This window comes from Moschus berezovskii, chromosome 3 (genome assembly GCF_049115385.1).
Source record: "Moschus berezovskii isolate FMDL1 chromosome 3, NW_MosBer_1.0, whole genome shotgun sequence".
Taxonomy (NCBI): Eukaryota; Metazoa; Chordata; class Mammalia; order Artiodactyla; family Moschidae; genus Moschus; species Moschus berezovskii.
The window spans coordinates 115,195,420-115,220,622 of NC_142462.1; the positions used below are offsets into that span (position 1 = coordinate 115,195,420).

The 25,203-nt window shown below is 43.4% G+C and overlaps 1 protein-coding gene across 1 annotated transcript in view; it reads left to right on the forward strand.

Moving 5' to 3' along the window:
• The window catches only part of MGAM (maltase-glucoamylase), a 102,740-nt gene that overhangs the window by 66,566 nt on the left and 10,971 nt on the right, over nt 1-25,203 (forward strand). Inside the window, exons 25-43 of the mRNA XM_088834699.1 lie at nt 556-702; nt 2,039-2,239; nt 5,261-5,415; nt 6,480-6,648; nt 6,937-7,033; nt 8,092-8,204; nt 9,105-9,230; nt 10,709-10,837; nt 11,080-11,190; nt 11,705-11,767; nt 16,432-16,566; nt 17,032-17,119; nt 17,938-18,076; nt 19,205-19,338; nt 19,454-19,488; nt 19,821-19,937; nt 21,981-22,129; nt 23,254-23,338; nt 24,241-24,297. Of these exons, the coding sequence (XP_088690825.1) occupies nt 556-702; nt 2,039-2,239; nt 5,261-5,415; nt 6,480-6,648; nt 6,937-7,033; nt 8,092-8,204; nt 9,105-9,230; nt 10,709-10,837; nt 11,080-11,190; nt 11,705-11,767; nt 16,432-16,566; nt 17,032-17,119; nt 17,938-18,076; nt 19,205-19,338; nt 19,454-19,488; nt 19,821-19,937; nt 21,981-22,129; nt 23,254-23,338; nt 24,241-24,297 (2,250 nt within the window). The remainder of the gene's footprint in view (nt 1-555; nt 703-2,038; nt 2,240-5,260; nt 5,416-6,479; nt 6,649-6,936; nt 7,034-8,091; nt 8,205-9,104; nt 9,231-10,708; nt 10,838-11,079; nt 11,191-11,704; nt 11,768-16,431; nt 16,567-17,031; nt 17,120-17,937; nt 18,077-19,204; nt 19,339-19,453; nt 19,489-19,820; nt 19,938-21,980; nt 22,130-23,253; nt 23,339-24,240; nt 24,298-25,203) is intronic.

Below are 25,203 nucleotides of genomic sequence, written 5' to 3' on the forward strand. Positions count from 1 at the left end.
TTGCCAACAAAGGTCCGTCTAGTCAAGGCAATGGTTTTTCCCGTGGTCATGTATGGATGTGAGAGTTGGACTGTGAAGAAAGCTGATCGCCAAAGAATTGATGCTTTTGAACTGTGGTGTTGGAGAAGACTCTTGAGAGTCCCTTGTACTGCAAGGAGATCCAACCAGTCCATTCTAAGGGAGATCGATCCTGGGTGTTCATTGGAAGGACTGATGCTAAAGCTGAAACTGCAATACTTTGGCCACCTCATGTGACGAGTTGACTCACTGGAAAAGACTCTGATGCTGGGAAGGGTTGGGGTTGGGAGGAGAAGGGGACGACTGAGAATGAGATGGCTGGATGGCATCACCGACTCTGTGGACGTGAGTTTGAGTGAACTCAGGGAGTTGGTGATGGATAGGGAGGCCTGGCGTGCTGTGATTCATGGGGTCGCGGAGAGTCGGACACAACTGAGCGACTGAACTGAACTGAACTGACTTCCTGAAAGAAATCTCATACCTTGCGAGGTCTTTGTCCTGAGGATACATTTCCTTGATATTTCCCCATTCCTACAGGTGGCCCTTATCACAGAAATTGATCTTGTTCTGGGAGGAACATACACGGTGGAGTGGAAGATAAGGGATGAAGAAAAAATAGACTGTTATCCTGATGAGTCTGGTGTTTCTGCAGAAAACTGCGCTGCCCGTGGTTGTGTCTGGGAGGTAACCATGCTGACGGTGTTAATATACATGAAAATCCTCTACACTTTGTTTTAAACTGAAGCATGGTGGATATATCATGTTGTATTAATTTCTACTGTACAGCAAAATGATTATGTTATACATATATTAATATATGACAACCTTTTTCATATTCTTTTCCATTATGGTTTATCACAGGGTATTGAATATAGTTCCCTGTGCTATACTGTAGGACCTTGTCGTTTATCCATTTTCTATATAATAGTTTGCATCTGCTAACCCCAAACTCCCAGTCCATCCCTCCCCCACCTCCCCTTGGCAACCGTGAGTCTGTTCTTTGCATCTGTGAGTCTGTTTCTGTTTTGTAGATAGGGTCATTTGTGTCATGTTTTAGATTCCATGTTTAAGTGATATATCTGTCTTTGTGGTATTTGTCTTTCTCTTTCTGGCTTACTTCGCTGAGTATGATAATCTCTAGTTCCATCCATGTTGCTGCAAATGGCATTATTTCATTCTTTCTTATGGCTGAGTGGTATTCCATTGTGTCTATATATCACATCTTCTCCATCAATTTATCTTTCTGTGGACCTTTATTTATTTATTTTATCTTTCCTTCTTTCTTTATTATTTTTTTTAATTTATTTTTTATTTTATTGGAGGCAAATTACCTTACATTAATATATTGGTTGGTTTTGCCATACATTGACATGAATCCACCCCATCTGTGGACCTTTAAATTATTACCATGTCTTGACTATTGCCAATAGTGCAGCTGTAAACTTTGGGGTACTTGAATCTTTTTCAATTTTAGGTTTATCTGGATGTATGACCAGGAGTGGGATTGCTGGGTCATATGGCAGCTCTATGTTTAGTCTTTTTGAGAAAACTTCATACTGTTTTCCACAGTGGCTGCGCTGACTTTTATCCCCACCAGCAGTGTAGGAGGGCTCCCTTTTCTCCACACTCTCTTCAGCATTTGAGACTTTTTACTGATGGCCATTCTGACCCATGTAACATGGTATCTCATGGTAATTTTGTAAAATCCTTTACACTCCATCTGCAGTTTCACGAGTGTGACACCAGTGCCTAAGTCACTACTTAAAAATCTACAGAAAAGTCAGGCTTCCAAAGTAACCTGAGTTTTTATCTGGATGTGAAGAATAGAGGGACAGAAATGGGTCTTTTTTTAAACAAAATTTTACATGGAGACCAGGAGTGAAAACTTATTTCACTACCAAAGAGTATATAAGAAAATGACTGTTTTTATCTTTATCTCCCTGAAAATTGCATTTTCTAGCCCCTTTATATTTGATCATCCTAGAGCTCATGCTGAACTGAATTTGCCTTTACTTTTCAGGAGTCCAGTTCTCCTGGAGTCCCATTTTGCTATTTCGTCAATGATCTCTACTCTGTCAGTGATGTTCAGTATGACTCCCATGGGGCCTCAGCTGTCATCTCCGTTAAGACTTCCCTGTATGCCTACTCCTTCCCCTCAGCACCTGTGAACTCCCTCCGCCTGACTGTGACCTACCATAAGGATGACATGCTGCAGTTTAAGGTATGTGTTGACAGTATATGTGTCAAGTTCCTACTTCGCACTTTTTAGTTTCATTATTTTTTGCTTGTCAGGATCACAGAACCATGCAATCAGTTTGCTCTTCTAAGTTAGCCATTGAAAACTGTCGAGTCCTTGGCACACACTTTCATAGTTTTGTTCTCCATCCATTTGGGGTAGGTATCAAGCAAGGCAAATGTGTCTTGATATTTCAGATGGGCTTTTGAGGCACTGTTGATAATGGAAGCTTTTTTTTTTTCTGATTTTTTGACAAGTAAATTTTTGCACACATTAAATTAGTGACTTTCAGCAACTGAAAAAACATTGAAAATCTGCTGATGTATGTATTTTATCCTAAATGGGCTGCCCAGGTGGCACTAGAATCTGCCTGCCAATGCAGGAGATGCAGGAGACACAGATCCAAGCCCTGGGTTGGGAAGATCCCCTAGAGTAGGAAATGGCAACTCACTCCAGTATTCTTGCCTGGAAAATTCCAGGGACAGGGGAGCCTGGTGAGCTCCAGTCCATGGGGTCACAAAGAGCTGGACATGACTGAGTGACTGAACACACACACAATATACCAGATCATTATCCTAAGACTAATTTGGGACCATTGATGGGACAGTGAGACCTGGTCTAAACTGCACTTTGAAGTGATTTCTGTTTCTACTGTAAGAAACATGGTCGGGAGGACAAGGGTGAAACCAGAAACAAGTTAGGACGCTACCAGTTAGGTGATCCAGATGAGACAGTGAGCTCAGACCAGGTACAGGAAGGAGAGGGAGAAGTGGACAACTTCAAGAGAATAAGTGGCATCATGGGACCTGGTGATTGATTACAAAAAGGCAACGAGGGAGGTAGAAACATTAAAGCAATCACCAAGTTTCTAGCTTGTGTCTCCACGTGGATGGTGCTGTCATCCATGAAGGGAAACTGGAAGGGGAACACTGGAAAGATTTGGGCTTAGGCAAAAGACAATGATGAATTCAGTTTTGGATGCTGAATTTGGGATATATGAAATACCTACAGGAGTGTACTGGTTTCTTTTTCTTTCATGATTTTATGACATCTCAGGACACGTGGTGGTCTGTTTTTCTTTTTTTATTTATGTATTTTTTTAAAAAATTGGGATATAGTTGCTTTATAGCGTTGTGCCAGTCTCTACTGTACCACGAAGTGAATCAGCGGTACGTGTACGTGTATCCTGGACCTCTTCCCGTTCACCACACCCCGCTAGGTCACCACAGAGCACTGAGATGAGCTCCCTGTGCTCTACATCAGCTTCCCACTAGCTATCTATTTTACACAAGGAGGTGATTATATGCCATTCCCATTCTCCCAATTCCTCCCCTCATTGCCAAGTCCACACATGCATTCTCGACGTCTGTGCCTCTATTTCTTCTCTGCAAATATGTGCATCTGTACCATCAATGAGGGGCTACTTTTACGGTCTTTTTCACTATTGAATTATAAGTTTCTCGAGGACGAGGATTTGTCCTTTCGTCTTTGTACTTCTGAGATGTAACACAAAGCCGAGTAGGTAGTAAGCTCTCAATGTTTATTGAGAGAGTAAAGATTCAGGTCAGTGTGCATTGTCTGAAAGCTTCTTCACAATCTGATTTCAACCTGGACTATGAATTCTTCCACATCTTGTAATGCAGGGATGATGCTATTGTATCTTTCCATCCTCACCTTTGTACTGGCATGTGGTAGGCGTCTAATGGGTTTGAAATAAATGAACTCACTCAACTTTTCAGAATTAACTCTTCCCTGCTCTGCCTCCTGGATTATACAATAGCTCTCTCCAAAATAATTGCCTCTTTCTTTTAATTCTCTGTGCCTTTGCGTTTATTTCTCTGCCAGGAATGACTTGGTTTTCTTTCGGTGCTTGATTCAGTTCAGTTCAGTTCAGTTCAGTTCAGTCGCTCAGTCGTGTCCGACTCTCCGGGACCCCATGAATCACAGCATGCCAGGCCTCCCTGTCCATCACCAACTCCCGGAGTTCACTCAAACTCATGTCCACAGAGTCAGTGATGCCATCCAGCCATCTCATTCTCCGTCGTCCCCTTCTCCTCCCGCCCCCAACCTTTCCCAGCATCAAAGTCTTTTCCAGTGAGTCAACTCGTCGCATGAGGTGGCCAAAGTATCGCAGTTTCAGCTTTAGCATCAGTCCCTCCAATGAACACCCAGGATTGATCTCCTTTAGAATGGACTGGTTGGACCTCCTTGCAGTATAAGGGACTCTCAAGAGTCTTCTCCAACACCACAGTTCAAAAGCATCGATTCTTCGGTGCTTGATTAATGGCTGTAAAAAGCTTTGAAGATTCAGCCCCTTTCCCCATGAAACCATCTCAGTCTTCTGGAAACATTGATAGGCATTTCCTTCCCTACAATCTCACAACACTTCTGTATATCTGTTCCTAGTATGTATCACTCAGGTGTTTTGGGCATGCTCTTTCACCTTTCATGTGAATTTCTTAGCATGTGAATTTCTTAAAAGCAATAACCGTGTCTTACTCAGGTTTAGTAAACCTTGTGTCTTACTCAGTTTTGTAAGCCTTGTGTCTAGTACAGTATAAGGCAGGAATACAGTAGGTACACAGTGAATCAATTTAGACCCCAGTTTTTAGCAAGAATATCTATGATTATTTTAATCAAGAAGAGTTCATGTTTTTTAGGGGAGAAATTTTTTTCAATTCAGAAAAGTTTTCGGGTAGTCATGTACACTGATACACCCACAGACAAAATAATAAAGAATATATCCATAAATTCCAGACTGATTTTCCAAGGTAGAACCAATGTGAAAATAATGTGTTGGTATAAGAGGATTTAAAAATAAGTTATGGCAGACTCAAATCAAAATGATAAATCTGACATTATTCTTCAATTTGTTAATTAAGTTCCTGATATCATGAGCTTAAAGAAGACAAATATAGTGTTCAGACTCTTTGTCAAAGACATCAGGTTTCTGCTATAGGTTTCAAGACTACTATATTTACATAAAATCTGTCTCCTCTGGTCTAGATTTATGATCCCAACAACAACCGGTATGAAGTTCCAGTCCCTCTCAACATACCCAGCGTTCCATCTGGCACCTCTGAGAGTCAACTCTATGCTGTCCTCATTAAGACGGATCCATTTGGGATTGAAATTCGCCGCAAGAGTACAGGCACTGTCATGTTAGTGGCTGTTAGTCTGATTTGGAGTTGATGATCCCCCGTGTCATTGACAGGTCCCGTGTCCTTGGAGATACCCTGCTCAAAGCAATGCACCAGCCATTTCCAGATTCTTGAATAAGTCATTTCCTTCTGTTCTTATGAAAAATCTTTGGTGTCCTGGGAGTAATTCCCGAGTCAGTTTCATGTACCTAGGGGTTCATTCAACCAATATTGATGGAGTGCCTTCTCCATATTAAGTGGTTATAGAAGATGAGGTCTCTCTTTCTATGACAAAAATAATAAGGAAATAAAAATAATTTAAAATATGCAGAAATTTAGATAGTGACCACAGTATGCAGGAAAAATCACAGGGTAATTGATAATTATAGGGAGGTGACTGCTTTTGATACTGTGGTCAGAGTTGATGTCTCCAAGGAAGTGAACTTTAAATAGGACCTTGGGGAGGAGAAGGAGCCTCCCATGTGGAGATGGGAGAAGTGGGCAACATTTCAGACAGATTAAGTAGTCAGTGCACAGGCCATGAAATAGGAGTAAACTTGCCTTATGAAGGGGAAAAATTCCAGTGTGGGTGGAGGAGTTTCACAAATAAGGAGGTAAGTGGCAGGAGATGAGGCTGGAGTTTAGGTAGCTTCAGATCAGGAATGGCTGTGATGACTTCACAAGATGCTTCAATGAGAATCACTGAAGAATTGTAAACAGGGGTTGACATGATGTGAGATACTTTAAAAAAATAATTCTGGACGCTACGTAGCAAGTGGACTCTGGTGCAGCAAGAGCAGAAACGAGGGCTGCTGTGAAGTGGGGGCAACTGAGATGATGAAAATGATTGGATCTGGCATTCTGGAGGGACCACTGAAGGGAGGGAGTGATAAAGGAAAGTAGAAGATAGATGCTGGCTCCTGGACTTGCAGCCCTGGCTGCTGTGATTATCTTAATCGTACAGACTTTATGTTTTGTGTGGGAGGTCCACAGGAAGTCAAGAGTTCAATTTCCCTGAGACTCTAGCTGCTTGAAGCCATTAGAACAGCCAATTTCTTTTCCAAACATACCCCCTTGTGTTGCAGCTGGGACTCTCAGCTCCTCGGCTTTACCTTCAACGACATGTTCATCCGCATCTCCACACGCCTCCCCTCCCAGTACCTCTATGGCTTTGGGGAAACTGAGCACACCGCCTTCCGAAGAGACTTGAAATGGAACACGTGGGGGATGTTCTCCCGAGACCAACCCCCTGGGGTAAGGGCAGAGCACTTGGGATCTGGGTCCTTGCCTCTGTCTGCCCACAGTGTGTACACGTCACACACAGCGGGTGTTTCCTCTTCCCACTCCCCACTTGGATGCTCATAGTCTGCTTTTAGACAAGCCGGTCGACTCTAAGGCTTCAGTGTTTCTTAAGCGTTTATTGCACAGAGAAGACTAGACACACCTTATCGATCAATTGGTTGAGTTTTTTTTTTCCCTCTCCATCTCTCTTTTCAATCTTTGTCTTTTAACCTCCTGCCCTTCTCCCCATGACTCTCTCAGTACAAGAAGAACTCCTATGGTGTCCACCCCTACTACATGGCAATGGAGGAGGATGGCAGTGCCCATGGAGTGCTCCTGCTGAACAGCAATGCCATGGGTAAGGTGATGCTGGCGTCTTCTCTGTTTTTGTGAGTCAGTCCTTCTTGAGGAACTTCAGAATGTGTTCGATCATGTTGCCCCTGAAGTCAAAATTATTATCTTGTGGACAGTGTTTTTCTCTTTTTTCTTCATTCTATTTATTTCAGTTCAGTAACGTAGTAATGGGCTTCCATGGTGGTTCAGTGGTAAAAACCCGCCTACCAATGCAGGAGACACAGGTTCGATCCCTGGGTCAGAAAGATGCCCTGGAGAAGGAAATGACAACCCATTCCAGTAGTCTTGTCTGGAAAATCCCATGGATGGAGGAGCCTGGCGGGCTATAGTCCATGGAGTTGCACAAGAGTCAGATACAACTTAGCAACTAAACAACAACAAAATGTAGTAATAAGAATTAACTCATTTGGCATAAACAATGTAGGATGGGATAGCAAAATCAAGGAGTCCCAAGCATCCTAGAGGTTAGTCAGTGGGAGCCATTTATATAATTTGACTTAATGATGAGAGTTTGGTTCAGAGCACTCACTCTGGGGGTACTAGGGTGTAAAGAAATTTGAGTAGTATATTGGAAAGGGGGTGGGGAATCAAGAAGTAGAGTTAAAGAGCGTGCTTGTAAAATCTGGAGAAATCTGAATAAGACCTGTATCTGAGTTAATGTATTATATCAATATTGGTTTCCTGGTTTTGATGACATACAATGATTATGTAAGAGTTATCATTGGGGGATGCTGGGGCAAGTGTACAAGAAAAGTTTTAGTACTATTTTTGCAATTTCTTGTAAGTCTTAAACTGTTCTGAAATAAAATCAATAATAGCAGTCTTAAAAGAGCAGAAGGACAAAACATATAATAAGATAATAGGTGCATCAAAGAGAAAAATATCCAGGCATATGTCCTGAAGACTTTCACTTAACTGTTAAAATTCTGTGTAGGTATAGTACAAATTGCCTTCTCTCAATACTCTAAAATAGAGGCATGGGAAAAAGGAAAATGTATGAATTTCAGGGGTAATTTCTCACTTGAAGGTTTCCATATTGATTGGTATTTTCTGCATTTCCAGACGTGACCTTCCAGCCCTTGCCTGCCTTGACATACCGTACCACAGGAGGGATTCTGGACTTTTATGTAGTTTTGGGGCCAACTCCAGAGCTTGTCACTCAGCAGTACACTGAGGTAGGAGGGAATTCAGTTGGTTACCCAGTATTTATACAGCACTTTGTAGTTCTTAGACGATAACTGAAACTGTTGGTCTTTCTGGGTGACAGGTAGGTTATAGAATAGTGAGCAATAAATACATCCCAATAACTGTTAAATTCAGAGCCTCTCAGAACATTGCAGAGTAGCAGAAGTGGTAATAGTGCCGCTGATTGTAGCTGGCAGTGGCAATGGTGATAGTGGTGATGGTGGTAATGGGGGTGGTGGTGATGGTGGTGATGGTGGTGGTGATGGGGTGGTAGTGTGGTGAGGGTGATGGCAGTGGTGGTGAAGGTGGTGTGGTGGGTGAGGGTGGTAGTGGTGGTGATGGTGGTGGTGGTGGTAATTGTGGTGAGGGCAGGGATACTGGACATGATAGCTGTGGTTGCAGAGGTCATCCCAGTTGCTTTGGCAGCTGCAAACAGTGTTATAAAACTTACTGTATGTCGCTGATGTATTACTTGCTGCACGTCAGATCACTTTCCAGATATTAATTCACTCAGTCTTCACAAAACACTATGAAACAAATATATTATTATCCTCGATTTACAAGTGAAGAAACACGTATGAGAGTTTTGTCCAGAGTCACATAGCCAGCAGAGATTGGATCCTATAGGGCAACCCAGGCATTTTGTTTCTGAACTTCATGTTCTTAACCAGCAGGCTAGAAATCACTGGAAATAGGAGTAAAATCAGAAGTCGAGTCTGGCAGGATGATTTCTCCAAGTTATCCTAGTGGCTTTGCACCCTCTTCGTTTCTCTCTGGATTTGAGTTTGCTGGTTATCTAACTGGGGACACTGGGAAAATATTGTTACTTTGTGTACAACTTTAATCCAAATTCTTCTTTTTAAGGACTAAATTTTCTGTTTATTTTCTAGTTGATTGGTCGGCCGGTGATGGTGCCTTACTGGTCCCTGGGGTTTCAGCTGTGTCGCTATGGATACCAGAACGACTCTGAGATCGCCAGCTTGTACGATGCAATGGTGGCTGCACAGATCCCCTATGTATGTCGTCAGCCTGTGGGGTTCTGGCTCTGGGATCTCATGGTCAACCCTTGTGCCGATGTCTGCGTTTGTGTGATTTTTGTCAGACTCTACAAAATTACAAAGCACTTTCTCATACAGGATCACATGCAAGATCACACTCAGTCTCACCCCTACCCAGTGGTTATAATATAAGAGGTGGGGGGGGGAGTGTCATTGCCCCCAACTTGAAGAGTCACAGTGATTTGCCAAAGGAGGAGGACATTGGGTCAGCTCTAGGGTTCTTTCTACTAGATCACGCTTCCATTTCTTTCACATGACTTCATGGCATCTAGTCAAAAACATCCTTGCTACCATACAAAAGGTGGCCCAAAGAGTAGTTTAGCTTCATTAAAAGAAATTGACCCAAATTCAGTCAGACCGTTGTGTCTATAGATATAACCTCTGTTCCAACACTTTGCTAGCGCTACAGCTCAGTGTTCCCCCAGCTTTGATCTAATTCTTGGTTGAATGTAGGGATCTTGGGATTGGTTTCCAGAAGAAATACTTGTGGAGACAAACTTCACCTTTACTTGAAGAATAGTTTTTTAGTCTCTAAGTTATATCTGACTCTTTTGTGATGCCATGAACTGCAGCCCTCCAGGCTCCTCCATCCATGGTGTTGCCCAGGCAAGAATACTGAAGCAGGTTGCCATTTCCTTCTCCAGGGGATTTCCCCGACAAAGGGATTCAACCCGCATCTCCTGCTTTGGCAGGCAGATTCGTTACTGCTGAGCCATTGATTTTTCTATTAATCAATATTATTCTCTGAATTTTCTCTTGTTTCCTATTAATGGAAAGCCTAGCATGCAATATTTTATTCTTAATAAGAAAGCTGTGTCTGATTACCCCCAGGATTGTTGTTCCAAAGCAACTACAGATGCTTTTATTTTATTTTTAGTGGATTTACTGTCCATGTTGTGTTAGTACTGTGCTAGTACTGTGTTAGTATAGTATTTTGTCTGAATCTGAACCCCTGATACCTGAGTTGGCTTCCTGGAAGAGATAACTGTGTTTGCTCTTTCAGTTCAGTTGAGTCGCTCAGTCATGTCTGACTCTTTGTGACCCCATGGACTGCAGCACGCCAGGCTTCCCTGTCCATCACCAACTCCCAGAGCTTGCTCAAACTCATGTCCATCCAACCATCTCATCCTCTGTTCGCTCCTTATTCTGGCCTTTTACAAAACACTCTTGACTTTTTTCATGTATCTCCACAGACAAAATTGTGGAGGTCGACATTATCATTCTGCCTTTTGCTAATTTAGTTTTTTTTTTTCCTTTCTATTTTTACTACTAAAAGTTTGAGAATTAGGTGAATTTTCCAGAACCTAATACCTAGCAAATAACAGAGGTGGGATTTGAAAGAATCAAGAAGATGCCATCTGAACTTCACCCCTGGTTACTGGACCATTGTTCTCAGTGGACCTGGGCTTGTGTAAGTTTCCTCTGTCCTCTTCCAGGATGTGCAGTACTCGGACATTGACTACATGGAGCGGCAGCTGGACTTCACCCTTGATGCCGAGTTTGAGGGGTTTCCAGCTCTGATTACTCGCATGAGGGCCGATGGGATGCGAGTCATTATCATTCTGGTTAGTTGCTGTGTGACTGGGTGGAGTCTGTTTGGAAGACTGAATGGACTTTGGTGGAGAAAGCTTTATGTGTGTTTTCTTCCATGCCATGAGTAGAGAAATTAAGTCTATTTCCCTGGGTTCACAGAAGCTCTATAGCACGGGTGGAAGCCATGCCTTCTCTTGGGAGGAATTCTCCTTTTCCCTACCCTGAGTCATTCTCTGGCTTTGGTTTCCTCACCTGACCTGTGCTTTGATTTTAGGACCCAGCCATTTCTGGCAATGAGACCAAGCCCTATCTGCCATTCACACGGGGTGTAGAGGACGATGTCTTCATCAAAGATCCGAGTGATGGGAGCATTGTCTGGGGGAAGGTATGCTCTGAGCAGTGATTCACTTGTCCCCACACTGTCAGTGTGTTTGCAGATGGTTTTCTTTTTTCCATTTGGACTTGGAGGTCAGAAGTTCTCATATTCTCCTTTGGTATTCCACTATTGAGGAATTTTAAAGGAACGTGTGTGTACATTCTGTGATCCACTTTTCTCTAGATCAGTCCTGCAAGAAAATCGAAGTACTATCACCCCTAGAACAAGGTTTATAATTTCTTGTGTGCTTAACCCTTCAGTTGAGCCCAACTCATTGCAACCCCATGGACTGTAGCCCACCAGGCTCCTCTGCCCATGGGGTTTTTCATGCAATAATACTGGAGTGGGTTGCCATTTTCTTCCTCCAGGGGATCTTCCCAACCCAAGGATTGAACCCATGTCTTCTATGTCTCTTGCGTTGCTGGTGGACTCTTTACCACCTGAAAGCCCTATAGTTTCTTAGGAAATGCTATATAGGAGAAATTATCTAGTGCATTGCTTTGAAACATGTTTCTCTTCACAGGTCTGGCCTGATTTTCCTGATGTGGAAATAAACAGTTCTCTAGACTGGGACAGTCAAGTGGAGGTAAGGGGCTTGTGTGGATGTGGGGGATCAGGGATGTGAAGAAGATGCCACCGTGCTTAGGATACTGGACATCGCTGTGCCATGAGCATGGGCGAGATGAGGAAACTCACATAGGGAACATGTCCTGTGCATCTGTCTTGTGCCAGTCGCTTTGCATGCAATATTTTACCCCAGTTGGGAGGTAGGTATTTTTATGCTGTGCATAACTAAGACTCAGAGATCTTAAATTACTTGTGTCCATGGTTTCAGGTGACAGAGTGATGATTTCCACTCCATGACTCTCAGATTACAAACATCCAGGAAATTTCCACTGAATGAAACCTCTAAGAAACACTGTCTTTTGACTGAATTAGTATATTTATGTTCCTTTTGCAGTTTTTGCTTTGAGTATCCTTTTCTGTCTCTCACCCCTGTCTTTACTGATTGGCTATTTTTCTCCATACATCTTTCTTTTTGTGGGTAGACTTCTCCATCTTCACTCTTGTGAATCCCCCCATCTTTCCTTGGCTTTCTCAGCTTTGATCTTTTTTTCTTTCCTTTGCTGCGCTGGGTCTTTGGTGCTGCACGTAGGCGTTCTCTAGTTGTGAGTGGGGGCTACTCTCTAGTTGTGGCTTACGGGCTCCTCACTGCAGTGACTGCTCTTGTTGCAAAGCATGTGCTCTAGGCATGTGGCCTTCAGAAGTTGTGGCACGCAGGTTTAGTTGCTCCGCAGCATGTGGGATCTTCCAGGACCAGCGATCAAACCTGTGTCCCCTGCATTGGCAAGCAGATTCTCAACCATTGGACCACCAGGGAAGTCCCTCAACTCTGATCTTTTCTCTAAGTTTCTAGCCATAGGTTAAAACCTGCTCTCTCCCAGGAATAGGTTCTCGCTTATGGATCTCAGATGAGGATCCAAGGGAGAGAACCTAGCTTCCTGCAATCTCTGTTGTTTCTCACAGAAGATCACTTGAAGATTGGTGGCCCAAGCAGGCCACATGGACATAGGAGTCTGCCAGAGAAGTTCAGGGTCATGGGCTTCTTGACTTTTACTTATTTTTTAGCTTTCCTCTAGCTTAACTGAGGTGCAACTGATAAATAAAACTGTATATATGTGAAGTATACAATGTGATCGTTTGATATACATGTAGATCATGAAATGATTACCAGAATCAAGTGAATTAACACATCCATCATTTCACATAGTTGTCATTTGTGTATGTATGTGGGGAGAATCTACTCTCTTAGCACCGTTTAAGTATGCAATACAGTATTAATAACTGTAATCACCACATCCAGGAACTCATCCCTCTGATAAATGAAGGCTTCAACCTTTGACCAGCATCTCCTCATTTCCCCTCCTCCTGGCATCTGGTAATCACTGTTCTACTCTGTTTCTTTGAGTTCAGCTTATTTTTCTCAGATTCCACATATGTGAGATCATAACAGTTTTCTATATCTGGCTTATTTCACTTAGAATAGTGCCTTCTAGGCTATCCATGTTATTGCAAATGGCAAGTTTTCCTTCTTTATCATGGCTGAATGATATTCCACTGCATACACACACACATACGTACCACATGTTCTTTATCCAGTCATCTGTGGGCAGACACTTAGGTTATTTCAACATCTTGGCTATTGTGAGTAATGCTTCAGTGAACATGGGACATATCTCTTTAAGATACTAATTTTGCTTTCTTTAGAAGATATACCCAGAAGTAGGATTGCTGGATCAGTTGGTAGTTCTATTTTTAATTTTTTGAGGGAAATCCCTAGTATTTTCTGTATATATTTTCTGGCTATACCAGCTTATATCCCCACCTACAGTGTCCAAGGAGTCCCTTTTATTCACATGTTTGCCAACACTTATTATCTGTCATCTTTTTCATAAAAGCTGTTGAAACAGCTAATAATTGTGGTTTTGATTTGCATTTCCTTAATGATTAGTGATATTAAGAAACTTTTCATGTATCTGTTGGCCATTTGTAGGCCTTCTTTGCAAATATGTCTATTTAGGTCTTTTGTCCATTTTAAAAGCAATTTATTTGTGGGTTATTTTCCTTGTTATTGAGTTTATAGCTTCCATATGTATTTAAAGTATTAACTCATTGGCTGTTTGCCTGTTAACTATTTTCTCCTCTTCTGTAGGCTGCCTTTTCATTGTGTTGATTGTTTTTGTGGAGGAGCTTTTTAGTTTGATGTATTCTCACTTAATTTCTTTTGTTGCTAGTACTTTTGGTGTCATCAAATCGAAAATCTCATTGCCAAGACCAGTGTCAAGGAGCTTTTCCCTGTATTTTCTTCTAGAAGTTTTATGGTTTCAGGTCTTACTTTTGAATCTTTAATTCATTTTGAATTAAGTTTTATGAGCAGTATAAGATAGGAGTCCAGTTTCATTCTTTTTAAATTTTTTTTTGGCTGTGCTGGGTCTTGGTTGCTGCACAGGCTTTTCTCCAGTCGGGACAAGCGGGGGCCCCTCTCTAGTTGTGATGTTGGCTTCTCACTGTGGCGACTTCCCCTGTTGTGGAGCATGGGCTCTGGGCACGCGGGCTTCGGTCACTGCGGTTCCTGAACTCTGGAGTATAGCCTCAATGGTTGTGACATGCGGTCTCCCGGATCAGGGATCAAACCCGTGTCTTCTGCACTGGCTTTCATTGCATTCTTTACCACTGAGCCACAAGGGAAGCCCCAGTTCCATTCTTTTGCATGGGGATATTTGCATTTTTCTTTTCTCTGTTTTGCCCACTCCACCCAGCTTGTAGGATCTTTGTTCCCTAATCAGAGATTGAATCCAGGCCCTCAGCAGTGAAAGCATGGAGTCTTAACCACTGGACCACCAGGGAATTCTCTTCCTGTTTTTCTAACACTGTTAATAGAAGACTATTCTTTCCCCATTTATGTTCCTTGCATCCTTGTCAAAGATTAACTGACTGCATATGCACGGGTTTATTTCTGGGCTTTTTTTTTTTCTGTTCTACTGATCAATGTGCCTATTTTTATGCCAGTTGTTGTTATTGTTTCCCTGTAAAGAAATGAGGCCCGGTGGGTGCATTGTGGGTTGCGGATGAGGGAAAATAGCATCGCAGAAGCAGTGAAGCAAGAGTGGAACGCAGACTGAAGTGAGGCAGAACCAGGAGAACAGCAGCATTTTCTTCATTTCATGGGCAAGAGCCCTTTTAGTGGGTTCATAAATCAAGATGGTCAATCGCTCACTTGCAGCTCCCTTGAGATTCAGTTACCTCTCAGACACGACTGGTACTGACTCTGTCTGCTCTAATCCTGCGCTCTCCTCCTCTGCCTGAGCTGGGCTCTCTGTTTCTGGTGAGAGGTTCTGTTTCCTTGTTTCCATATTTCTGCCTCCATCTTCTAACAAAAAAGGCCTTCGTGACATGCTTCCCCTTCACAAGGTGCTCAACGATGTGACTCGACACCGTGACGTTCTCTGTGAGCCGGATCCCTGTGTGCCGATCCTTTTACTTTTCTTGCTGTTCCTTGTCATCTTTTATCTAGACATTGGTTTTCCACTTGCCTATTATCTGTTCTGTATCAGAACTGGAGGTTCCCTAGTCCAAGTCCTCTTTCTGTTGTTCCCACGTCACCTACACCCTTGCCACCAGCATTATTTAGCTTTTAACTCTTGAAATACACTGATGAGCACAGAGGAACCGATTTACTAAGACATACAAAGGACCATAAAGGTCCATAACAAGCATCATAGTCATGTAGAAATTTGTGAAGATTTGCTATTGTTAAGCGAAGTGAATTCACAATTATGCAGTTTCTAAGGGAGCCTAGTGGGCTGCCGTCTATGGGGTCACACAGAGTCGGACACGACTGAAGTGACTTAGCAGCAGCAGCAAGCTCAGCGTGGTGGGGGAATACAAGGGTCAGTAAAGGCCTTCCTCTCCAAAGGGTTATAGTTCTGCAGTTATACCTTGGGTCCATTTTCCAGGTTAAAATAAAGACACTGTTTTTATCATTTGAAGAAGATAAGAAAAAGGGGAGTTGAAACTTTCTCTTTAAGTTCTTCCAATTTAGTTGACACACGATTAATTCTTCTTCATAGAATTAGGGTAAGAATTACATGAAATAATGTAGATATTTAAAGCCTAAGTCACACAATAAGTATTGACACTGCACTTTTCAAGTGACTCTGATACCATAGAAAACCAAGATACATATCTGTTAGATAGTTTAATGCAATAAAATGCAACCTTACCTCTTACCCCCTTTTCCTCCCGAGAATGAAATAGGGGAAAATCACCTGGATGTTTCTTTCCAACCTGTTGACAATACATCTGCTCTCCGCCCGCTTCAAACAGCAGTCTCCCTGGTTCATGCTTTGTCTTTGAGGAGAGCTTAGGAAACTTCAGGACAGAGGTTGAGGAGTGGGTATCTAACAGATGAAATAGTGAGTTCAGGGTGTTGGTAGCTACCATTCGTGTTGATACAAAGAGGAAAACAGGCCATGAATGCTTTCCAGATGATAAGAAGGGGTTTCATTTGTGCTCATTTCTATTCTTTGCATTCATTGTATTTCAAATAAGCTAAGAACATTGCTTAAGCTCTGTTTGGATTAACTATCACCACACAGTACAGGTTTTGTAAGTTAAGCTTTCAGGAAATGCCAATTTTCTGTCTAATATATTTATTTGGGACAAATAAATTATATTTCCTTCTTACAGAAATACCGGGCATTTGTGGCCTTTCCAGACTTTTTCCGTAATTCAACCATTGCATGGTGGAAGAGGGAGTTGACAGAACTGTACACCAATCCACGGGAACCAGAGAAGAGCTTGAAGTTCGATGGCTTGTGGATTGTAAGTGTGCATGTTTGTGTCTGTGTACATGGGGACAGCTGCGTTTCTTTCTCTGCGTGCCTCAGCATATGTATCCCTGACCTTTAATCCGAAGAGGTAATAGTCATCCAGGCAAGACTTTGAACGTATCAGTCTGCAGCTCTTCCAGTCAGGACCGGCCTACTCTGATACTCCCTTATCTTGAACCTTGTCTGAAGTTCTGGCTATCAAAGTCCAAGGTGATAACCAGGAATTCCTTGGAACCGAGCCTACTTTACACACGCAGTGAGAATTTTTTCAAACCTCTAGCCAGTCATTCTGTAGGGCTTCCCTGATCTTTCTCAAGCTGAATTTGATGAATCTTCCCTGGGCTGGTACCTATGAAACTACTGGACGGTGAACAATGTGCTCTCTGCTTCCTTGTCTCTGGGTTGACAGGATGTAACTCTTTTAAAAGTAAAATATTTGCGGGTTTGATATTTCTAGGATATGAATGAACCAGCAAGCTTCGTGCATGGAGCAGTCCCTCCAGGCTGCAAGAATGCCACTCTGAACCACCCTCCCTATATGCCACGTGAGGACCCTTTTCCTTCTCTATTGTCAGCTTCATGGGTGCAGGGAGTGAGTCCCACAAGAGCCCAGCAACCTGGCATTTACCCTGATGCTCAGGGACATCCTGACTGATGCTCTATTTTGCAGGGGGGTGGGGGAGGGCGGCAAAGTAACAAGTCCATTCCTGAGAACTTTACCCAGTTGGGTGTGGGTAAGTTATTGGCCCCTTTGAGTGAATTTCTCAGTTTTTTTCAGGAAACACTCAACAGTGGTCATGTCTCCAACAGACTGTATAGCTCAGTGTCTTACTCCCGCAGTCTCATGTGAGTCCCTCCCCAGGAATTTGTGGTTTCACCAGTGGGTGGACAGTAACAGCCTCCCCTTACCATGGAGTCAGCGACTTTGGCACTGTACTTGTGTTCATGTCTTGGATCCAGTTATTATTTTTTCTGTGAGTGGTATGACCTTCAGCAGATGACTGGCTCTTTCCAAATCTCAGTTTTTTAAACTGTGTAAGGAAGATCATGATATCTTCTTCAAAGAATCATGATGAGAATGATGTGAAATAATGTGCATGCTGGAAGCTTGGCTGGAGCCTGTCCGTGTTTGACAACTGTGTCCTCCGCATGCCACTGCTTTCTCCTCCGGGGTCCTGGCTGCTGACAACAGCTGCAGGTGCCACTGTAACTGAGATCCAGGGACATTCCAGGACGCTGGGGAAAAGAGGTCGGCTGAGCCTTGCGAGCCAGACACTGCCTTGCTTCAGTCCCGTGAAGCAAGGTCAAGGCCGAACAGGATCAGGCAGGAGTCAATGTCACATTGCTAGATCTTTCTCCTCAGATCTGGAGTCCAGGTACCAGGGCCTGAGCAGCAAGACCCTGTGCATGGAGAGCCAGCAGGTCCTGCCTGACGGCTCACCGGTGCGCCACTACGACGTGCACAGCCTCTACGGGTGGGCCCAGACCAGACCCACATACGAGTGAGTCGTCATCCCCCTTCTCCAGTTGGGACAGCCTGAGGGGACAGCCTGGGACTGGGGAAGCTACCCTGATCCTCCTTTCATTCTCTCTTCCAAGAGTTCAGTCGCTCAGTTGTGTCCAACTCTTTGCAACCCCATGGACTGCAGCACACAGGCTTCCCTGTCCATCACCAACTCCTGGAGTTTACTCAAACTCATGTCCATTGCGTCAGTGATGGCATCCAACTATCTTATCCTCTGTCATCCCCTTCTCCTCCTGTCTTCAGTCTTTTCATCATCAGGGTCTTTTCCAGTGAGTCGGTTCTTCACATCAAGAGTTGGTAGCTTTTAATTATAGCTCTATAGCAATTCTCATTTACTGGGTTGGCCATAAAGTTTGGGTTTTTCTGTAATATCATATAGAAAAACCCCAGTGGACACTTTGGCCAACCCAGCATTAGACATTCATGAGCATGGAGCCATATCCTGTGATCCTAGTGAGGAGGACAGACTTAAATAAGAGCTGGTTGTGCTGGTGAAAGGCTAATCGTCCTCATGGAGGAAACACACACGGAGACACAGGCAATCATCACAGGGTGTGGATGATGCTATAGTAACTTTAGCTATTAGAAGGGAACACAGAGGACTGGGTACCTCTTTCCTTGACTTCAGAAGTGACTCATCTCTATTGGGATTTATTTATTTATTTATTTTGTCATTCCCGTTGGCTAGCCAACTGGTGTTCCACTGGATCATCCCTGCCTCATTTTGTGTGCTCAGTCCATGCTTAATAAGAATTATCCTAAGGAAAGCCTTATACAGGAATTCACCTTCTTTTTCCCCAGTATATTAAATTGAGTATTGAGTAAATAGATAGCAAGATTCAGCGACTAGCTATTATTTTTAGGTGATCCAGTGAGTCTATTACATTCTGTAGTTTTTATAAACTTTGTAAAATGCCATATAAAGACACAGGTTTTAATATTATCTTCATCACCTTGAATCAGTCAGTCAGGACCTCATGACCCAGTTTTCCATATTCCCTTCTGGGATACATGAGATGCTTTGTCCTTGAGCAGTAGGCTCAGGAGCTGCAGGCTCTTCTCCCCTGCTCTGCCCTAAGTCACCCCCTTGTCCCCCTCTGAGCAGAGCCGTGCAGGAGGTGACGGGACAGCGAGGGATCGTCATCACTCGCTCCACTTTCCCTTCTTCTGGCCGCTGGGGAGGACACTGGCTGGGTGACAACACGGCCGCGTGGGACCAGCTGAAGAAGTCAATCATTGGTGTGTGGGCTGCTGGTGGGAGAGGAGTCAGGATCGTGGATCAAGGATTCTCTGGGGAGGGAGGAGGAGGCAGGTCATGAGCGTCTTGTCTGACCCAACTATGGTTCTTTTGCAGGCATGATGGAGTTTAGTCTCTTTGGTATATCCTACGTAAGTGTCCTTTTTTGTTTTTTTAGAAAAAAAAAAGGTATTTTTTAATTTATCTGGCTGCCTTGGGTCTTGGTTGCAGCATGTGGGATCTCTCCTTGCAGCACACTGACCCAGTAGTTGCGGCACGTGGGCTTGGTTATTCTTTAGCTTGTGGGATCTTAGTTTCCCGAGCAGGGATTGAACCCTTGTCACCTGCATTGCAAGGGGGACTCTAACCACTGGACCACCAGGGAAGTCCCTGTGGTGTTCTTTGGACCACTGCTAATCATGATGCAGATGGTGACATCTTTCAGAAATCATTAATTGGCCCATTTTGTTCTATCTCGTTTCAGACAGGAGCAGATATTTGTGGATTCTTTCAAGATGCTGAATATGAAATGTGTGCTCGTTGGATGCAACTAGGGGCCTTCTACCCCTTCGCAAGGAATCACAATACCATTGGGACCAGGGTAGGACATTAAGCTCAGAGCTCAAAAGTTCACCAGGAACACAGACTCCCATTTGAGCTACAAGTAATGGATAGGCTTCCCAGGTAGTGCAGTGGTAAAGACTCTGCCTGCCAATGCACAGATGCAAGATATGAAGGTTCAATTCCTGGGTCGGGAAGCTCCCCTGGAAAAGGAAATGGCAACCCACTCCAGTATCTCGCCTGAAAAATTCCACGGACGGAGGAGCTTGGCAAGCTATAGTCCATAGAGTCGCAAAGAGTCAGACATAGCACACGATGTTGTTTATATTCCCCAAGGACATCTTATAAACCATTAAACCCTTCAGTTCAGTTCAGTTCAGTTGCTCAGTCGTGTCCGACTCTTTGCGACCCCATGAATCACAGCACGCCAGGCCTCCCTGTCCATCACAACTCCCAGAGTTCACTCAAACTCACCTCCATCGAGTTGGTGATGCCATCCAGCCATCTCATTCTCTGTCGTCCCCTTCTCCTCCCACCCCTAATCCCTCCCAGCATCAGAGTCTTTTCCAGTAAGTCAACTCGTCACATGAGGTGGCCAAAGTATTGGAGTTTCAGCTTTAGCATCAGTCCTTCCAATGAACACCCAGGATTGATCTTTAGAATGGACTGGTTGGATCTCCTTGCAGTCCAAGGGACTCTCAAGAGTCTTCTCCAACACCACAGTTCAAAAGCATCAATTCTTTGGCGCTCAGCTTTCTTCACAGTCCAACTCTGATATCCATACATCACCACAGGAAAAACCATAGCCTTGACTAGATGGACCTTTGTTCGCAAAGTAATGTCTTTGCTTTTTAATATACTATCTAGGTTGGTCATAACTTTCCTTCCAAGGAGTAAGCGTCTTTTAATTTCATGGCTACAATCAGCATCCGCAGTGAAATTAAACTCTTTTGTTCCTTTAAAAAAAAGCGTGAAATATATTATGAAATTATTACCACAGTAGGGTCAGTTAACACCTCAATCACCTCATATAATTGCCATTCCTTTTTTGTGGCGAGAACATTTAACATTTATACTCTTAGCAACTTTCAAGTTTATAATACAGATTTGTTGTTGTTTAGTCACTAAGTAATGTTGGACTCTGTGACCACATGGACTGTAGCCTACCAGGCTCCTCTGTCCATGGAATTTTCCCAGGCAAGAATACTGGAGTGGGTTGCCATTTCCTCCTCCAGAGGATCTTCCTGACCCAGGGACTGACCCCATGTCTCCTGCAATGGCAGGCTAATTCTTTAACCACTAAGTTACCAGGGAAGCCCTATTTATATAGTATTGTTAGCTATATATAAAACTAAGTATTGAGCAAACTCTGGGAGATAGTGACGGACAGGGAAGAGGACAGGAAAATCTGGTGTGTGGCAGCCCATGGGGTCTCAAAGAATTGGACATGACTTAGCAATTGAACAACAACAGTCATTAGCGATAGGCACCATGCTGCATATTTAATCACCAGAAATATTTAACTTCAACAAGAAGTTTTTATACTTTGACTGACAATCCGTCTCTGTCCATCCTGCAATCTGAATTAAAAATGGGCAGAAAACCAACCAACATAATATTGTAAAATAATTAGCCTCCAATTAAAAAAAGAATAAAAAAATAAAATAAATAAAAATAAAACTATGTACAAAAAATAAATAAATAATAAAATAAAATAAAAGTGGGCAGAAGAACGGAATAGACAGTTTTCCAAAAAAAGATATACCAATAGCCAACAGATAGATGAAAGAATCTTCACATTTCAATGAATCATACTCCTCAATGTTCTTCAGATTATTCTTTGGTTTGGGCATTGTACCAGATATGTACCCCCCGCACCCAGCCCAGTTTCTTATGAGAAAGTGTTTCAACTGTCCTGGGAAGGCTTCAGTGATTTCTTTCAGTCTATTAAACGTATTCGCTGAGCTTTGTCTGTTGTCATCGCTGGTTTAGCTGTGTGTGATCTTCATTTGGACTAACCATTCAGTGATCTCTTTAAGTCCCCTAGGTCCCCTAAGCACTGAACACTTTTTTTTCTCCTTAGAGGCAAGACCCCGTGTCCTGGAATTCCACCTTCGTGACAATCTCTAAGCGTGTCCTGGAGACCAGATACGCCCTGTTGCCGTATTTGTACACCCTGATGCACAAGGCCAACACAGAGGGCAGCACCGTCGTGCGGCCTCTCCTCCATGAGTGAGTGTCCAGCGGGATCCCAATGACTGTGATAATTTCCCCTCCGTGAGTGAGTGTCCAGCGGGATCCCAATGACTGTGATAATTTCCTTCTCTATAGTAGCTGTTGCGGAATTCTTCCAAATTAAAGACATGACTGTCTTTGCCAAAAGCTCTCTAGGCACAGACCATACATTATGACTCTTTTAAGCATGGTGTCAGTCACACCTTCACTCTTTGATAAAAGGCTACTGAGTATTTTTAAAAATTCAACATGATAGACAATACAACATAGAATAATTTCTTTCTAATTTGGGCATTTGTAGTAGCTCACATCATAAAAGAAGGTATTCCAGGGGGATATCTGAGGAATGAAGGCCAGAATATCTTGCACTGAAGGTGAAGAAGTTGGAGATGTTGATAGGGGAGAACATGTCTAAACCCAACCATTTCAGGGTTTGAAGAACATAACATGTGGAAAGTGACTATGTATCTGATTAAGGTAGACCTAGGGAAAGAAAGCAATGGCAAGCCACTCCAGTACTCTTGCCTAGAAAATCCCATGGATGGAGGAGCCTGGTAGGCTGCAGTCCGTGGGGTCGCTAAGGGTCGAACACGACTGAGCGACTTCACTTTCACTTTTCCCTTTCCACTTTCACACATTGGAGAAGGAAATGGCAACCTACTCCAGTGTTCTTGCCTAGAGAATCCCAGGAACGGGGGAGCCTGGTGGGCTGCCATCTATGGGGTCACACAGAGTCGGACACGACTGAAGTGACTTAGCAGCAGCAGGGAAAGAAGCCTGGTAGGCTGCAGTCTGTGCGGTCGCTACGGACCCGACTGAGCGACTTCGCTTTCACTTTTCACTTTCACACATTGGAGAAGGAAATGGCAACCCATTCCAGTGTTCTTGCCTGGAGAATCCCAGGGACAGGGGAGCCTGGTGGGCTTCCATCTATGGGGTCACACAGAGTCGGATACGACTGAAGTGACTTAGCAGCAGCAGCAGCAGGGAAAGAATAAAGATGGCATAGAATGCAGCTGGATTTCCAACTTAGGTCTGAATTTGAGGAGTTTCTTTAAGGCCTTGACCTGGCATCCTGTAGGGGGGTGTCCTAACTGTGATACCTTGGTTTCCCTCCCCAGGTTTGTGTCAGACCGGGTGACCTGGGATGTAGACAGTCAGTTCCTGCTGGGCCCAGCCTTTCTGGTCAGCCCTGTCCTGGAGGCTGTGAGTATGGAGGCCTCTGATGAATAGGGGATCCCGACTGTGAGGCCAGAGACTGGTTAAGGAGAATAGGCCTCATCGGATTGGGGTCCTGAGATGTGGTTTTTTAATTCTTTGCCCGCCTCTGTCTCTTCTCCCTCTGAACTGAAGTCCTTCACTTATATGTCCCGGTCTTCAGCTCCCTCATCTTTAAAATCAGCATATCAAGTTCTGATTCATTGAACAGTCGAGAAGGAAAAACCCCTCCGTTATACTTGAAGATATAATCGTTTCTTCTTTAATTGAAATGAGTAGGAGTCAGGTGGGGTCAGTACTATTAATACAAAGAAATCCTTCCTATCCTCTGTCACTGTTAAAGAGAAACTTTTCAGAAGAATTTTTTACAGCAATGTGTATAAGGTCATCACTGGCCAGCCCTTCCCTTCCTCCAGAAGAGGTCCTCAGGCAGCTATTTCTTTACTTCTTTTATTGATGATTAGACTTCTGACTAAAATATCAGTTAACTGGATTTTCTCTAAAATGTATTGCACTAATCATAATTTCTGAAGTATTGATGTCCATAAACCTGCAATTTTTCTTTTTTCTGCTCTAGACCCAACCTCAGTTTGTCTCTTTGAAGAGGGTATGGGATAAGCCTATAGGCAAATGATGCTTTTTTTTTCCCTCTGTAAGTTCCGGATACCAAAGAGTTTTACAGAAGCCACCACTTTTGGTTAGGCAAATCTCCCAGTTTGAGAAGAGGGCAGGGAAGGAAGCCATTCCCAACACCGGTGACCTCTAGCGATGAGAGGTCTGTGGGTCCAAGGCCATTACTGTTGTTTTGGCTCCTCTACTATGCAAATAGGTTACTCTGCCCTCCGTAGCTAAGCCTACTGCACTCACACCTTATTTTTGTTTAATTGTAGAACGCCAGAGATGTCACTGCATATTTCCCTAGAGCCCGCTGGTATGATTACTACACGGTAAGTTTTTCTGCTTGCCTCTATAGAACCTGGGAAAACGATAGCACTCACAGTCTTCAGACTCTGACAGACTCTGACAGATCTCAGGTCAAATTCCGTCTCTGTAGCCCACTTGTGTGGTCTTGAACGAGTCACTTTTAACCTTATGGCCTCCATTTTCTCACCTCCACATGGGGAAAGACCACTTTCCTCACAGAGTTGTGAAATGCATGAAGGCATCTCCTGTAGTACCTGGCTTTTTGTGGGTGTTCTTTATTTGTTAGTTTGTCTCTTTCCTTATACCACCACTTTTAACAGTGCTATATAATGGCAGACACTAGAAATATGCTTGAAGTTGTGCTGGAAACTATGTTTTTTTATTTATATCCTCCCTGTTAGACTGGACGTTCATAAGTATTAGGAGCCTTTTTCTCTCTGTCTTTTTACATACCTTGCCAAAGAATGCTCAAACTACCGCACAATTGCACTCACCTCACACGCTAGTAAAGTCATGCTCAAAATTCTCCAAGCCAGGCTTCAGCAATATGTAAACCATGAAATTCCAGATGTTCAAGCAGGTTTTAGAAAAGGCAGAGGAACCAGAGATCAAATTGCCAACATCCGCTGGATCATGGAGAAAGCAAGACCTGCCTCTTGAGAAACCTTTTATAGTAGAGATGCCCAAAGGGTGTTGAATGTACTTTCTAAGGTAAGCAAGGTCCTTGGCAGTGTGTAAAAGGTACATAGAAGTATAAGACCTGACTCCTGCGAGCTGGTGTAACGTAACTGCATTTATAAAAGGGGAAGGAACACAACCTTCTCCCTCATACAGCTTTTTGGGGTTAGTCTGAACCGCAGAGACTCAGCTGGGGAAACAGAGTCTTCTACAGAAGCTTCCAGCAGGGACCTTTTCCTGGGATACAGAGA